At 29.7% G+C, this 16,441-nt stretch overlaps 1 protein-coding gene across 2 annotated transcripts; it reads left to right on the top strand.

Annotated features, from left to right (window-relative positions):
* The first annotated feature begins 7,465 nt into the window (after positions 1–7,465).
* LOC124911512 (oligouridylate-binding protein 1-like) lies at positions 7,466–14,825 on the top strand. 2 transcript variants are annotated; one of them, XM_047452012.1, is made up of 12 exons: positions 7,466–7,762; positions 8,918–8,979; positions 9,285–9,387; positions 10,604–10,680; positions 10,762–10,823; positions 10,907–10,994; positions 11,300–11,375; positions 11,466–11,496; positions 11,606–11,725; positions 12,678–12,760; positions 12,956–13,129; positions 14,232–14,825. In XM_047452012.1, exons 1-12 carry the CDS (start codon positions 7,652–7,654, stop codon positions 14,529–14,531), a joined length of 1,287 nt encoding a protein of 428 aa, XP_047307968.1. In that variant the 5' UTR covers positions 7,466–7,651; the 3' UTR covers positions 14,532–14,825. The 2 variants fall into 2 exon arrangements, with proteins under 2 accessions (XP_047307968.1, XP_047307967.1); XM_047452011.1 differs by having other exon boundaries at positions 7,468–7,762; positions 12,675–12,760.
* Positions 14,826–16,441: the final 1,616 nt, after the last annotated feature.

Genomic DNA, 16,441 nt, shown 5'->3' with positions numbered 1-16,441 from the left:
ATTACATATTTATCTGGCATTTGAATGTGTTTCTTTGAGATAGCCATGTATTTTAGATTATATTCCCGAATAGAGCCTGTTTGTTTTAGATTCATCAACTGATTAATGGAACTTTCACAAATCGAGGGTCTGAACTGTTGAAGAAAATCAGAACGAAAAACGTCACAAGTAGGGGCTATCGTTTTACTACGAGATTTGATGTAAGAGCCATACTAGAGCCTTGCATCTTCTTGAAAATGAATAGGTGTGATTTCCACTTTGGTTATATCAATAGTGTGATCCACTCTGAAAAAATGTTCGGCAAAAATTAGACACCGTTCCACGCCTGCTCCATCGAACTTCGGGAAGTCCACCTTCGTCAATCTTGTGGGAGTTATGTAAGCTCTCTCCCTAAGTTTATTCGTACGAGAAGATTCAGCCGTAACTCCATTTTTCACGAGCATTGCTTTGATTCTCTATTCCATGGAATCCAACCTCAACTAATTGCACTTTTCATTAGATTCCATCCATTTGTGTTGCTCCTCAAGGGTTTTTGTTATAGATGCCAATACCGTACTTAAAATGTCATTTTCCGTCCAATGTCGTGTTTCCACCATGGTCAAACATGAAGGTGAGCTCTGATACCAATTGATATAGTGAAAAAATTATTTAGGATTTTCAAAGGTGAATCAAGGAAGGAGATGAGAGAAAAGATTGATACCAAGAAGAAAATGAGAATAAAGTTGTTGTGCTACTACTCTTCAATTCAAAATTATTTAAGTAAACAATTTAGAATATTTCGATTATTTTATCTAAAAGGTCTAATAGAATTCTGTTATAAAATAAAATAATGACAATGCCTAACTGGTTGAAAACATAACAAACATAAAAGACATTTAATAATTTGCCTAATAGTTGTCCTAATCTTACAAACTCCTCTCATTGTCTAGTCTCCTCCATAGGATTCCTCTTCAGATTTATCATTTTTTTGTCCGTATCACGCTGATGAAGACGTATGGTGGATCCCATGAGATTTCTCATCACAGACTAGCGTCGATAGTCCTTTAGATCGCAGAGTGGCGTTTCTGGTCATTTCTGAGCATAGACGGGCGATGAAGACGTTGAGCGTCTGGTGACCTAAAGCGTGTAGGTGTAATTTGATAAGCAAGTTGAATCATGGGCCTCCATTCTATTAATTATAAGTGCCTTCTTTTCTTCCTTGACTTGTGCTTTATGTATTTAATTGAATAGATCTCCTGGCCCAGGTGCTTCCTCAATTTGATTATTAGATTTCGCCTTAAATTTTGTTTTGATTTCTTCTTATTTACAAAATAAATAAATCAACATTAATAATAGAAATATATTTTTTAAAATTTATTTATTTCGTTTGGTTGATTTAATTTGTCCATTTATTTATATCTCTTTTATATTTTATTTTAATAATTTATAATTTAATTATTTTTTAATTATGTGGATATGACGCTATTGTAATTAAATTATTTTTGAATCAGGTGGATACGACACTATTTTCTAAATGATTTATTTATTTATTTATTTTGTGGAATGAGCTCATATATAAATTTTGAAAATTAATTTCGTTAACATAGAATTATTTTAAAATTATAAATTGAGGGTAAAAATAAGTATGTACATGATTCCTTAATATCAGATAATCAAATAATACAGTGGAATCAAACTCATTAACCAAATATCTTAATTTATTTTATTTTCTATCATGAATATAAAGATTGCCCAATAAACATGCCTTAATCATTTATTCTTCTTTCCCTCTCATAAGACTATCTACAACATATCAAATTTTTTCATTTAATATCCTGCAACAGCTTAACACTTATTTAACACTCACTTTTTAGTATGTCATACAGCAGAATGTTATTTAAGGTATCAAAATTACATTTTTTCATTTTCTCTCATTCCACATCATTTAAACATATACACATAATTTCATTTATAGATCCATGAAAGAGTTTGAAGATTTCAAAAGAAAAGTGATACAAACAAAGATGATATATGGTGAAAATTTTCAGAAATTTTTTTATGTCCAAATGACAAAAACCAAATCTCTATTTATAGATCTTGAAAAATAAAAAATAATATGTATTTTTATTTTATTTTGATCAATGATTATGCAAAAGTAGTATTTAAAAAAGAAAATAAAATAAAAAAATAACCCACCAGCCAAGCGCTGTCATTGAGCCACATCACAGAATAAAATTTGCACCAGTATCAAAATTTGATACCAATTTGTACCTGCTGCATCATTTAGTCCTCATTTAACACCTCATTTAACACCTGTTGTGGGTGGTCTAATGTTCACCCTCCCTCCTAATTATAATTATATTATATTATAAATATATTTTTATAATTACATTACTTATATTTTATAATTAAAATAATAATAATTTTAATTTATTTATTAAATGAATTTATTTAAATAATATTAAGTAATTATTTAAAATAAAATACAATTAATAATAATTAATAACAATATAGTCATTTTTATATAATTAATTTTAAATATTATATATTAATAAATAAATTATAATAATTAATTAAAATAAAAATGTAAAAACTTAAAAGAAAAAAATAGTTTTATATAAAAAAAAATTATTTAAAGAATATTAGAAAAGTTAAATATAAAATATTTTAATAAAAATTATTATAAAAAAATATACCATGTTTGTAATAGGTATGTTTTGATTGATAATTTTTTATTTGTAATTTTACAAATATATATATAGAGTAATGATATATATAACATTTTATACAACACCTTCACATAGCACCTATCTCATTTGGAAAGAAAGAGAAAATATTTTTCTCTATTGTATTTTTTTTAAGATATATTTTATCTTTCTTTTCAAATGAGGTAGGTGTTATGCGAAGTTGCTGTATAAGGGTGTTGTATGTATCATTACTTTTATATATATATATATATATATATATATATATATATATATATATATATATATATATATATATATATATATTTTAAAAAGTTTAAATCATCTAATTTTTTTTATTATAAGTTAAAAAAAATGTAATTAGTAGGACTAATTGATATTATGTGTTTATATTTTTATTATTTTATTAAATTATAAAATACTTGAATATTTTATATATTTAAAAAAAAAATTATGATCTAAACAATATTAAAATTATATATTTTTAATTATAATGATTACACAATTCTAACTAAACACTACACTTCTATTAATTATATATATTTTTGTACCCACTCTATCAATTATATTATTGTTTTCATTCTCTTGTTTGAACCAAATGTCCCCTAAGTATTATAAATGTTAAGGGTAGATGTCTAAAAGATCAAATGTTATTGATTCTCACTTAAAACGTCTTAAATTAAATAGAAGTCATAATTAGTAAGATTCGTGTTAATCAATATATTCATATTTAAAAAAATCAACACTATTAATGTCTATATAATTATCTTTTTAAAAAAAGAGTTAAAAAAATTAGGCCCGGACCTACTGTAATAAGTGATGCAATTGCCTCAGGCCCAAATATTTTTTGGGCACCAAAATCTTCAAAAAATAAAAAATTATAATGATATGTTCATGGACTTATTTTTAAAAAGCCCATAAATAATAATTGATAACTTATCAATGATAAGCCCTAACTTAATTTTTATCCAAAAAAAATAAAAATAAAAAACACTATCTTACTTGGAGAAAAGAATGGCACGATTCCCATTTATCAACAAAATTAAGGAAAAAGAAAAAAAATAAGAACAAGCATTCTGGATAAAGAAAAAGAAACACTTTCCCCAAACCCCAAGCCCGTCGTCGATCCTCCAGCTTGCCAGAATCAGAGCAGAAAACATGGTCATCTCCTTCCCCGAGCTCTTGGGCCTTTTTCGCTCGTTCCAGCCTTGTTTCTCGGCACTACGCCACTACCCACTAGAGTTCTTCCTCCGATTTCGGTGAGATTTTAGTTCGATTTACTTGATTATTTTTGGTTGTTGAGGACTTGTCTGGTGGAATGGTGGATTCACAATCTGTATCTTGCATTATTGCATAGCGGAAGTGCAACATTGTGGTTAATCATAGATTCATAGAATGCTGGTTAATCTATAAATTTTTAATGTAGATTAGCATTTAGAGTTTTATCAAGCATGCTAAGAAAACAATTGTCTGGGGCAGAAAAAAGAAAGAAAAAACAAAAGGAAGATGCTTTAATTCAAAGTCGAGTAGGAAACCTTAATAAGTATTTCACAAGCGATCAAATAGTAGAGCAAGTGAACCAGAATGACATCGATGATAAGTTGAATGATCAGGAACATGGTGAATTGAATGAACTTCGCAATGAAGACCCAAAACAGTCTGAAAATGAGAACGATGTAAGTATGCCTAAAAGTGACACTGATGGAGATATAAATCAAAAGATTTTGTTTCTTTTAAATGTTGATGATCTAGGAAGTTGAGACAAAATGCAAAATATTATGGACTTTTTGGTTGAAAGAGGTCCTAAAAGATATGATGATATTTTGTTTCCTCTTGATAACACTGGAAGACATTTCAATCCATCACATTATAAGAGACAGTTGACAAATGGTGAGAAAAGTGACAAAAGATGGTTAGTGTACTCTATTTCTATGGACAAGATCTTCTGTTTTTGTTGCAAGTTATTCAAAACTCAGATAACCATGGCGAAACTTGGTTATCTGGCTGACGAAGGATACAAAGATTGGAAGAATATCTTCAAAATTCTTTAACACGTAATGGGCACTCCGATGTTGATGGATCAAATTTATTTCTAAAACTAAAGTTGTTAAGACATTCATTACCCGGAGAAGCAAAAAGAATGTGCTGAATTATTTGAAAACAATGGATGGTTGTTATCCAAATTCCTTTATCGCATATCGAGTTTTGCTGACTATACCAGTTACTGTTGCATCTGCGTAAAAGAGTTTTTCCAAATTGAAGTTGATTAAAACTTATATTCGATCAACTATGTCATAAGAAAGACTAAATGGGTTAGCTATGTTATCTATCGAGAAAAAAATTATTGAGAAAGTTGATTATGCAAACTTGATCAATACTTTCGCTTCAAAAAATGCGAGACGAGTAATATTTAAGTGACTATGTACTAGTTCAGAACATGAATTTTATATTTTGTTTGGATCTTCTTTGTTTTTTAGTATTTACTTATGACATATTGTTTTGATGATAATTTATTTCTAGAATTCATGTGATTTAAAAAATATATGTATGAATATTAAGCTTTGAGAGCACCAAGTTTTGTGCTCGCCTCAGGCCTCGAAATCTCAGGTTCGAGACTGAAAAAAATTCTACTAACACATTGATTATAAAAGAAAGCATTATGAATAAATTATCCATTGATTTATATTCCATAACACAAAATTAATGTGAAAATAATATTTAATATTAATTAAAAAAAATATATCATTAGTTGCTAACTAAGACCATCTTCGATTGAAAAACTAATTCTCAAACTTAAAATATAGTAACTGTCCTATTAACAATAATTTATTTCCAACCCAAAAATTCATTCTCAAACTTAAAAGAATATTCTTCGAATATTCTTTTTCACAATAATATTTTTAAAACCATTTATATATTTATCAACTTTATAAATTAAACTCCAATGTTTTTTTTATTCAATTAGAAAAAATTATGATAAAATTAATTATACATTAATAATTTATATGAATTAAAAAAATATATTAAACATTATTAACTCTATTTTTATTATCTGTCAATAATTTTATTTTTTTATCTTGTATTTTTAATTTTCTTATCAATATTGTACATTATTATAAATTTATGATAGGTAAAAAATATTAATAAAAAAATTTAAAAAATTATATATAAAAAACTAAATATATAAAATTAATATATATCTCCTTTTTACATTAAACTTCCTAGGTAAAAAAATGAAAACTAAAATAAAAATAAAGAAGTTTATCCATATATCAAAAGTCAAAGGACTTATTTATAATTTTGAAAAATAAATGGCGTATGTGAATAGTAAAACGCAAATATGAGTATTAAGGCCATCTCCAACTCTTAATTCAATTTTTACACCCAAAATGCAGTGAACCTTACATCAAATAGTAATTTATCTTTAACCCAAAAACTCATTTTCAAACTCAAAAGAATGTTCTACATTTTTTTTCTTACCAACTTTTTAACATTTTTAATACAATCTACATATTTATAAATTTTATAAATTAAACCTTAATATTTTTTTATTTAATTAAAAGAAATTATAATAAAATTAATTATAGATTAATAATTTATATATATTAAAAATCTTCAAATCTTATTTATCTCTTATTTTTTCTTACCGAGATATGAAATCTTGAAATCGACTATTTTTATCTTGAAATCTTTATTAATGTCTTTTATTTTTAATTGGTTAGTTTGTAATGTTATTTTACTACTTTGTATTTTATTTTAATGTATTTTTAAATTTTTGTTTTTGTTAATTTTGTTAATTATTATAAATTTAGGATACATAACAAAAATTATATAAGAAACAAATAATTAAATATACATACATAAATAAAATTAATATATAAATAAATTATATAAATATATAAAAACAAAATTAATATATTAAAAAAATATATAAAAAATAAATTAAATTATATAAACTTAATTTACTAAAATATATATAAAATAACCTTTTGTTGGATGAATTATGAGTTTTCAAGATTGAGAAATGAATCAAAAACTCATTGTGTATGAGTTTGATGATGTGTTAGAGTTTTCAAACACAAAATAGTTTGTGTAGACGGTCTAAGAGAGAAAATGATGTTTTGACCATTTTGGGTTTGGGTTTGAGTTTGAGAATAGGTTGGAGGGGGAGAAATGCAAAATGGGTTTGAGTTTGAGTGTAGGTTAGGGATGGTCTAAATAACCAAAGCATCAGTTTCTTCCGGTTGTTGTTGTATGTTGACCTAGTGATTGCCTTGCCTTAGACACCTTAATACCTTAACATCAAGGGACCTGCATGCGTTATTGCGGTGACCTAGTGATTGCCTTGCCTTGACACCTTAATATCTTAATATTAAGGAACCCGCATGCGTTGTTGTGCGGTGACTTAGGGATTGCCTTGACACCTTAATATTAAGAAATGACATGAGTTGTGTAGTGACTTATTGATTGTCTTGACACCTTAATATATAAACCGCATGCATTGGTGTGAGATGAATTAGTGATTTGAGAAAATTGAGTTTTTATATTTATATATATTAGAATTATTTTTTAAAAATAAATTCCCTAAATTAAAAAGAAAAATATATATTAGAATTTTTATTTATTTATTTGTAATGAGAAAAAATAAACTATAATGAAGATCCTATGGCTACGATTTGGTTGAAAAAAGTTCAGTTATGAGATGGGGCATAGAAGAACGTAAGCCCAAGCCTTGTTCATTTGCTCAATTATAAAAGAAATGATCTAGAGGCATCTACCGGTTCAGTCTCTCAATCTTTCTCTCTCAACCTTCATCGTCATCACTGCCCATCGTTCTTTTTCTTCTCTTCCCCCCTCCCTTCGAGGGTTTTTTTTTTTTTGGTTTCATTTTTCATCTCCCCATCTCTCTCTTCTCTTCAAATCGACCTCCTTTTTTGTTTCCGTATCCATACATTGAAGAAATCACTATGCAGCAGATGCAGCAGATGCAACAGATGCAGCAACAACAGAGGCTGAAACAACAGCAAGCGTTGATGCAGCAATCTATCTATCATCCTGGCCTTCTAGCGCCTCCTCAGGTTCATTTTCCCTATCCTTTAGTCACGTTTTCTTCTTCCTGATGTATAATAAAGAGTATCGTGTCATCTCCCTTAATATCCTCAATATTTTATTATTCAGAAAATCCCCAATTTCTTTTCTTTTTTTGTTTATTGGATTTGGTTCTCTTTTATCAGCCTTATATCATGTTTCTCTAGATGGGTTTTTATATTCCTTTGTGTGTTATCTATTTGCGGTTGATTTTATTCTTATCAATGGCTGTGATATCAGGAATTTTACTCTTTAGAAGGACTCTTGAATGTTAATATAGTGTAAATTGGTATTCAGACTAAAATAAGCTTTTAACATTCTTGTTCAAATATAGAATACTTGGTGATCTCTTGTAGTTTAATGGTTGTATGTACTATTTACTTTAAGCAACTTGCAAGACCTTTTCCATAAAGAAACTCTACCCACACCAAATGGTGACATTAGGACATATTTAGAAACATCTCTAACTTCAATTTTTAACATAGAAATTCCAATATAGTTAGAAACCAACCAAAACAAACCAAAGATTATCCTAAACAATTACCTGATATGTGTCCTCATTTAGATCAGAAATTAAAAGTACCTGTTTTCATATAGGCTCGTAGATGATGAACTATTGGGAAGATGTTTTTAAAGAATTGAAAGGGATGATATCATACCCCTTTCATTAAAGGCTTATGGTTGTTGGTGTTAGAGAGTGAATGTGAAAATAGAGGAGAATTCTTAGTTATTGAGAAAGAGTGTTATAGTAACAACATATTAATCTTTGTTTGTCTAGATAAAGTTGAATAGTGGTGTGACTGGCCAAGTTCCTCTTTGTTGACAAAAAGATTTACAATCACTATGCAACTCTTCTTGTATTAAAATGAAAAAAAAGTAAGAAATGATGATATCTATGTTCACTGTGTGGTTTTCTCATTTACCCATACTGATTTCCTAGTATAATCTGAAGATAATATTACAAGTTTTTGCGATTTAGTTATAAGACCAATTGTCTTCTTGAAGTTCACACTTGACCAGGACATTCTAAATAGTGGTGCATTTTATTCATTTTATAGGATTTTCCTATTTTTGAGTTTTTTCCTTAGGATTTTGGATTTTCAACCTTTTATTTTGTTTCTTTTTTCTTTTCTTTTTTTTTGCAGATAGAGCCTATTTTGAGTGGTAATTTGCCTCCTGGCTTTGATTCAAGTACATGCCGCAGTGTGTGAGTATTGTAGAGCAATTCTTTGAATTTCATTTATTCATTTTTTTGGGATCTTTTTCCATATCCTTTTTTCCTTGCTTTTAACCACGCCTCGCTTAAATTGGCTTGCATAAAACAGTTCATTTTTTTTCCATGTCATGCTACTTTTGGGGCATTCTCCATAAATTTGTGTGTCCAGATTTTATAGTTGTCATGGATGGAGATATGCAGTGTTATTGTTTCATCAATACAATGATATGAAGTTAAATATGTTTTGGCTGTATTATTAATTATCTCAGAATATCGTATGAATTTGTGAGATGCAGGTATGTTGGAAATGTTCACCCACAAGTTTCAGAACCACTTCTGCAAGAGGTTTTCTCAAGTACGGGTCCAATTGAAGGGTGCAAACTCATCCGAAAGGAAAAGGTTTGTTTTTCTCTTCCTTTCACTTTTTTACTACAACTTGCAAAGTCTTCAGAATTATACTTCATAATCCTTAAACCATACTAAATCTTGCTTCACTAGTGCTTATTATATTAAGTATGAGTGAGAATTATACTTCTCAACAAGGAAAAATGTTAGTTTTTTCTAATCCCATTTTTTTTTTCAATTGGATGGGAACAAAAAAGAGGGTGTTGACATGATGATAGGGAAGTGGATTTGTAGTTGAAAGTACCTGAGTAGTTGTGCACTAGAAGCATGTGGTTTAAAGGCTAATGGTTTCATTTGGGTTAGGGTTACAATTCTTGAGGTGTGTTTGGACTAAAGGTTAATGGTTTCATTCGGGTTAGGCGTGACAGGTTTAGCTGTACCACTTGCCCTTATTAGGAAGGCAATACTTTATGAATAACATAATCTCTATAATTAGGCCATTAAAAAGTCGCTACATGACTCCACATATGGTTGGTATCCATGAGTACTTTTTTTTTGAGAATGCTGAGTTCCGCCTCTGTTTTGGAGAGCGACTAATCCCCGTGGGTTAAGCACATAGCCTGCAAACATACTTAACCATTTAATCCGGTGCAGAACTTACTGCCTGACGGGCTCGAACCCAGGATCTCAAGGAGGCTGGAGATATACACCTTTTATATCGCTAGGCTAGAAGAGAGGATGAGTGCTGAGTTCACTTCGTTCTATTCTTGGGACATTTGATTTATGTAAATGAACAATCCAAACTTCGGCCTCTAAATGATCAGAATAAGGAAAATTGATTATTGTAGATCATGACATTTTTGAAAAGTAAACTAAAAAAATATATTGCTTGCATTCACATAGACCGTGGCTGAAGCCAGACCAGTTCAATACAAATAAATATTATTTGGAATTTAAATCTGAAATGCTTCCAAATTAATGTAATGATGAACCAAATTAAGTTTGAATTCGTTGACCCTTTGTCAAATATGCATTTGTTTCTTTCGAGCCAAATGAACCAGAAGATTGTCACTCAATCCACAAAGAGGTCATAAGGATCCAAGAGCAGTTAAATTTATCAAGGGCCAACTCCCAAACATTTTGAATCGCTTGATGTTTTATAAGAGCTATAATTCCTAATAGGCTTTATTTCATTGTTCCTGGCATTAACATTTCTTTGTTTTATAGACCATTATCACCCACTTGACTATACATTAACTGTTTTATCCAGTCATCCTATGGATTCGTGGATTACTATGATCGCAGATCAGCTACTCTTTCTATTGTAACTCTTAATGGGAGGCATCTGTGAGTATTTTTTACCTTTCCCTCAATATCACCCAGTTGGTTATATTCTTGTTCTTACAATTGAAGAACTTTTTTTTGCAGGTTTGGGCAGCCTATTAAAGTAAACTGGGCTTATGCTAGTAGTCAAAGAGAGGACACGACAAGTCGGACACCTTCCATTTTTTATTTCCATGGTCTACAATACTAATGTCTAGTCCTTATTATTTCTCTGTCTTGTGTGTTTCAGGTCATTTTAATATTTTTGTTGGTGATCTTAGTCCTGAAGTTACCGATGCTACTTTATATGCGTGCTTCTCTGCCTATCCTACATGCTCGTAAGTCTTGCTTCTTTGCTTGAGTAGTTGTTGTCTTGATGATTCTAACAAGATATATGAGAAGGGTATTTTTTTTGGGTAAAAAACTTAATGCCATTTTATTATATTAAAAATAAAGTCCCAAAGTGTCTTTTCTAACGATTTTTTTAAAGAAAGTGAAGACAAGCCGTTCACACAAACAAGAACAACAAAGCAAAATAAAACGTTTGCACAATTGAAAATCTTCTATCTAGAAAGAAAAGCGTTGTAGGTAGGGATGCTAATTTAGTTTTTCCTAATTTTGATGTACGACTCCCCATGTATAGGGATGCTAGAGTTATGTGGGACCAGAAGACTGGTCGCTCGAGAGGATTTGGGTTTGTTTCATTCCGAAGCCAACAGGCAAGCAAAAATGAATAGTACTTTCATCTTATCTTCTCTTATTACTCCTTCACTTGATGATCTTCATTTTTACTTTTTCTCTGTTTCCAGGATGCCCAGACTGCAATAAACGATCTGAATGGTAACTCAATGAATTTATTTTTCCTACTTTTTGCCGGGCAATTAGCCTGTGAATCAATGAGATTACCTTTCATCCTCTTTCAAACTCTCCTTTTTGTTTGAATTGGCAGGAAAGTGGCTCGGAAGCAGGCAGATTCGATGCAACTGGGCAATGAAGGGTGCTGGTATTAACGACGACAAACAAAGTTCAGATTCTAAAAATGTTGTAGAACTAACTAGCGGAGCATCAGGTGAGTCAAATGATAATGTGAACCATTGATCATGTTCAATGGGCTAATGTACTCTATTCATCAACTAAAAGATCAAAATGCCCTTACTTTACTATTCAAAGGGCATTTTAGAAATTTAACTCCAAAACTACTTTTCATCAAACCAGTGTTCTAAATGGCGGTCGAGGCGGTAGGCGGTCCTACACCGCCCCGCCTATACATGAGGCGCTCATTTAATTATTTAATTATTAGTTATTTTAATTAATTAATTTCTAATATTAATATATATATAAATTTAATAAAAAAGACTCTTTACTTTTCATTTATTCACTATTTATTTAAAATAACTATTTACCTTCCAATTATTCACTATTTATTTAGTACGTGGGAAAATATATCAATGAAATTGGGCCTCAACACGTTGTTCAAAGCAAAAGCCCTTACAATATTTATATATGCCCATCATAGAACTTTGACAATGATGAGGAAATATACTAAGAGAAGAGATATTGTGAGGCCTGGTGTGACTAGATTATATTTAAATTTATTTATGCTTATATAGTGAAAATATTTCAACCGCCTAGGCACCCGAGGTTGTAGGCAGACACTTACCGCCATTTAGAACATTGCATCAAACATGATTTTGATTTCACGACTTATATTTTTTCCACACCAAGCAAGCTCTTAGTCTTGGACTAAAATATATTAAGACATTAAATGAGGAATTGTAATAATTGAACATTTTAGAAGTTCATCGAACAAAACGAGCATGATGCAAATTAAAGAAGCACAACAAGCTTCTAATTCATGTTTAGGAAGCAAAATGATTGTCATTCCTAAAAAATGTTATAAATAAGGTATTTTGGTTAATTTATCATGGTATTGGAAGCCATTATTTAACAGGAATTGGTTATTATTGTGGTGCATTAATATGAAGTCTAATGATTATGGGTTGTATTTTCTTGAACAGAAGATGGCCAAGAGAGAATCAATGACGATGCTCCCGAGAATAACCCCCAGTACACTACTGTATATGTTGGTAATCTTGCTCCTGAGGTAATATTCTAATGTAATAGTAGTAGAGTCAAATACTATTTTCATACAATTATCTGATGATGAATCCAACCTGCTTCATTCACTTTTAATTTCTTCTTGTATGTTGGCAATGATGTTATCAGCATTTCTTTCCCCACAACCCCCCATAAAAAAAAACAGATTTACGAAAACGAGAAAATACTTTATATTTTGCAGGTCTCTTCTGTTGATCTTCACAGGCATTTCCATAATCTAGGTGCTGGTGTGATTGAAGATGTTCGTATTCAACGAGATAAAGGTTTCGGTTTTGTTAGATACAGCACTCATGCCGAAGCAGCTCGAGCCATTCAAACTGGAAATGCTCAAATTCTTTTTGGCAAACCAGTCAAGGTAACTTTCCTTTCTCTCTTCTACCAACAAAATCAAAAGAACTATAATCATGAGCTTTTGGGCAAAACCATATCTTTTTCTTTGTATTCACTTTCCAGAGGCTGTGTTGCATCACAAGTCAGCAATGGCTTCAATCATTTCATATTGTTCTTATCCTTGTTAAGTAATGCGGAAAACACATTTGTTTATAGTTCTGCTAAGAAATTGTCAATTTAATTACTCAATCTGGGTCAGAGTGAATTTAGATACTCCCTGTTTTCGTATATGAATCCACACTAGGAAGAAAAATTGAAAGTAAATGATGTTTCCAAATGAAAATACAAAATTTTTATAGGCCGAATTTGAACAAATTAGAAAAAACCAGTCAATTTAAAGGAAAACAAAAAAGAAACTTACCCATTAGTATGAATGTCTGGTGAAATGTTGTGACAAGAAAAACTATGGTCAGCCTCATTGTTCAGATACCCGGTCTAGCTTCTTGATACTTGTACATTTTGGTTATTATATTTATATAGTGTTGTGTTATTTTTGTGTCCAAAATGATGAGGAAAGGCTATAATTAACTCATAGCTTGTTTGAATATTGTTTTGTTTTTCAAAAACTAAAATATTGTTTGATATAAAAGAGTGGTTTATTGATTATTTTGGTAAAAAGTAAGGTAGGTCTTTTGGTATCTTAGCGGATAAACCTGGGTTATTTATGGGAGATTATTTCGAAATAACTCATTATTCAATCAACAATCTTACTCTATCTATCAAAATATCTATTTATTCAATATTTATGTTTATGTGGCCTTATTGCAAATAACCTATCTTTTCATCCATCATATCACTAAAATCATTAACTAAATACCATCTATTTCTTTTAAAAAAAATAGTTTTCATTATATATTACTACCCTTTAGGTCTTTTACTTAAATAACCCACTTTTTCATAACCCAACTAACAAAGCCTTAATGTCTTACCCAAATAACTTATTTTTTATAACCTACCTCAAACAAAGGTTTAGCTTATTTCCATATAACCCCACATCAAACAAAGACATAACATCATTATATTTTTTTTTTACAGTTTTTGACATGTTTTGTTTGTAAACCCAACAGTGCTCCTGGGGAAGTAAGGCAACTCCGGCAGGGACAAGTTCGTCTCCTTTACCACCTCCAGCTGTGGGTGGTCAGATACAAGGGGTTTCTGCAGCTGAGCTTCTTGCATATCAAAGACAGATTGAATTGAGCAAAATGGCTGCACAAGCTCAAGCCCAAGCCCAAGCACAAGCACTTATGCATCATCATCATACACAAGGCCATCGAATGGGTGCTGCTGTAACTGGAGCTAGCCAGGCTATCTACGATGGTGGGTACGCTGGCATTACTTCATCGCAGCCCCCAATGTTTTATCAGTGATAAGTTTTATTTTTCTTTTTACTCTATTTATGTCTCTACTCTATGGTAAAAACATGAATGAAAACCGGGTTAGAATTCAACTGGTGGGTATAGGACCCTGCCTTCTGCTTGGTTTGTTTTTTTTCTTATTCTCTTTTGTTTACTTGACATGGATTTAGAGGTCTTTGTGTGTGGCCTATAAATTGCACTTTTGCACCCACTGTAGTAGAATTTTATGGACTTGTATTCTCAAACATTATCGTTATTTTAGATTTCTTTTTCTGATAAATGTTTAGTTGCATAATGTTTTCTCCAGAGTATTTTCTCAATAGTTCTGGAATAGAAAGTTATTTTTAATAAATTAGAACTGAGTTTATTTAAAATTGTTAATTATTTATATATTTATAAAATAGAGTGTTTAGAGTTTACTTTTATTTTTATATTTATATATATATATATATATATATATATATAATATTGTAGCCCGAGTTTTGATTTCATTTAAAAACGTTTTGAGTTAAAGCCAGGTTATGATGGTAGAGTGTATGTTAACTCTCTCTTATATTTCAAAAAATATAAAATTAATCTACAAAATAATAATAAACAAATTATACTAGTCTTAATTATATGAATTTATTTATTTAAATATAAATTTATTTTATGTTTTATAACTTAACTTTATCTCTAAAGCATGCTTTCTGTCTTTCCGCTTAACTTAGTAATGTAAAACAAACTTAGTCTTCTTTAATATTGTAAAATTTGAAGAGTAACTCAGATTTTAAATGCATTGTCACTATTTTGTTCTCCATAAAATGTTCTATACTGAAATAAGATGTTGAGTTGAGCCTATTTACAAAACTGTTATTTTGTTGTATATTTTTGACAATATTAAAAGGAAGACACTTATTTTTATTTTTGTTTAGGAATGAAATTTTATTCGAATTATTGAAAAAAGGAAGAGACTATGATCACAAGCTTTATTTTTATTATTATTCACATATTTTTTTTTTATCTAGATTATGTTATAATATTTTACTTTATTTATTTATTTATTTGTTTATACCTTATATATTCAGAATTATTTTTCATTACTCAATTATACCATCCATGTCTGTGTGTATTGATAATCTTACTATTTTAGATTTGACAATTTTAGAGTGATTGACCGATATTACATGGGTATTGCAATAAACCTTTTATCAAATAGAAGTTTGATATATAGTAGTGATTGGTATAATTTATGTTGCATGGATATTTCAAATTTTTTTTTGAGTAACGGATATGGGTACGATACGGCAATATATGTGTCGGATACGGCAAAATACGTATTGTTGATTTTAAGTAGGGTTGACGAATCCGATACGTTTTGAGTAAAAGTTTCAAAAAAATAAGTTAAATATGAAAATAAATAAAATAAATAAATTTACAGGACTAAAATATTTGCCCTATTTAAAATTTTTTACCCTCTCTGCCGCCCTAAGTAAAATAGTAAATTAAACCCGGTAATTCATTTCTCTTTAGTAAACTTACCTTCTGTCAATCGAGAGCCGTTCACCGTGATCGAAAGCCGCCGCAGCTCGCGATCGAAAGCAGTCAGTCGCCTCTAGTCGCCTATATCTATCTAGTACATTTCGTGTGAACTTTTTTTAATATATCATACTTCGTGCTTTGCAGATATAAGATATATTATATTATATTATATGAATCTTTATTTCGTGTTCTATATAAAAAAAAGCTCATTTAAACGTATGTACTGGTACAACTAACTCATAGACGTATGTACTAATAAAAGATCATCTAACATACGTATTATAAAATATTGGCTCATTTAGCCTCTTTCAATAACCATAGTTAATTTTTATTTTTAAATTTATATATTTATATATTTATTAATTAAATATTAATATATTTTATCTCTCCTTCTTTTACAT

This window comes from Impatiens glandulifera, chromosome 8 (assembly GCF_907164915.1).
Source record: "Impatiens glandulifera chromosome 8, dImpGla2.1, whole genome shotgun sequence".
Taxonomy (NCBI): Eukaryota; Viridiplantae; Streptophyta; class Magnoliopsida; order Ericales; family Balsaminaceae; genus Impatiens; species Impatiens glandulifera.
The sequence above is the reverse complement of the archived record's forward strand: the minus strand, read 5'-3'. Positions and strand labels throughout refer to the sequence as shown.

Excerpts from the sequence above, each read along its gene's own strand:
- LOC124911512 (XM_047452011.1), top strand. The coding sequence starts at position 7,652 with ATGCAGCAGATGCAGCAGATGCAACAGATGCAGCAACAACAGAGGCTG. Across the intron at positions 9,388-10,603 it reads AACTCATCCGAAAGGAAAAG|TCATCCTATGGATTCGTGGA; the intron begins GTTTGTTTTTCT and ends TGTTTTATCCAG. Across the intron at positions 11,497-11,605 it reads TGCAATAAACGATCTGAATG|GAAAGTGGCTCGGAAGCAGG; the intron begins GTAACTCAATGA and ends TTGAATTGGCAG.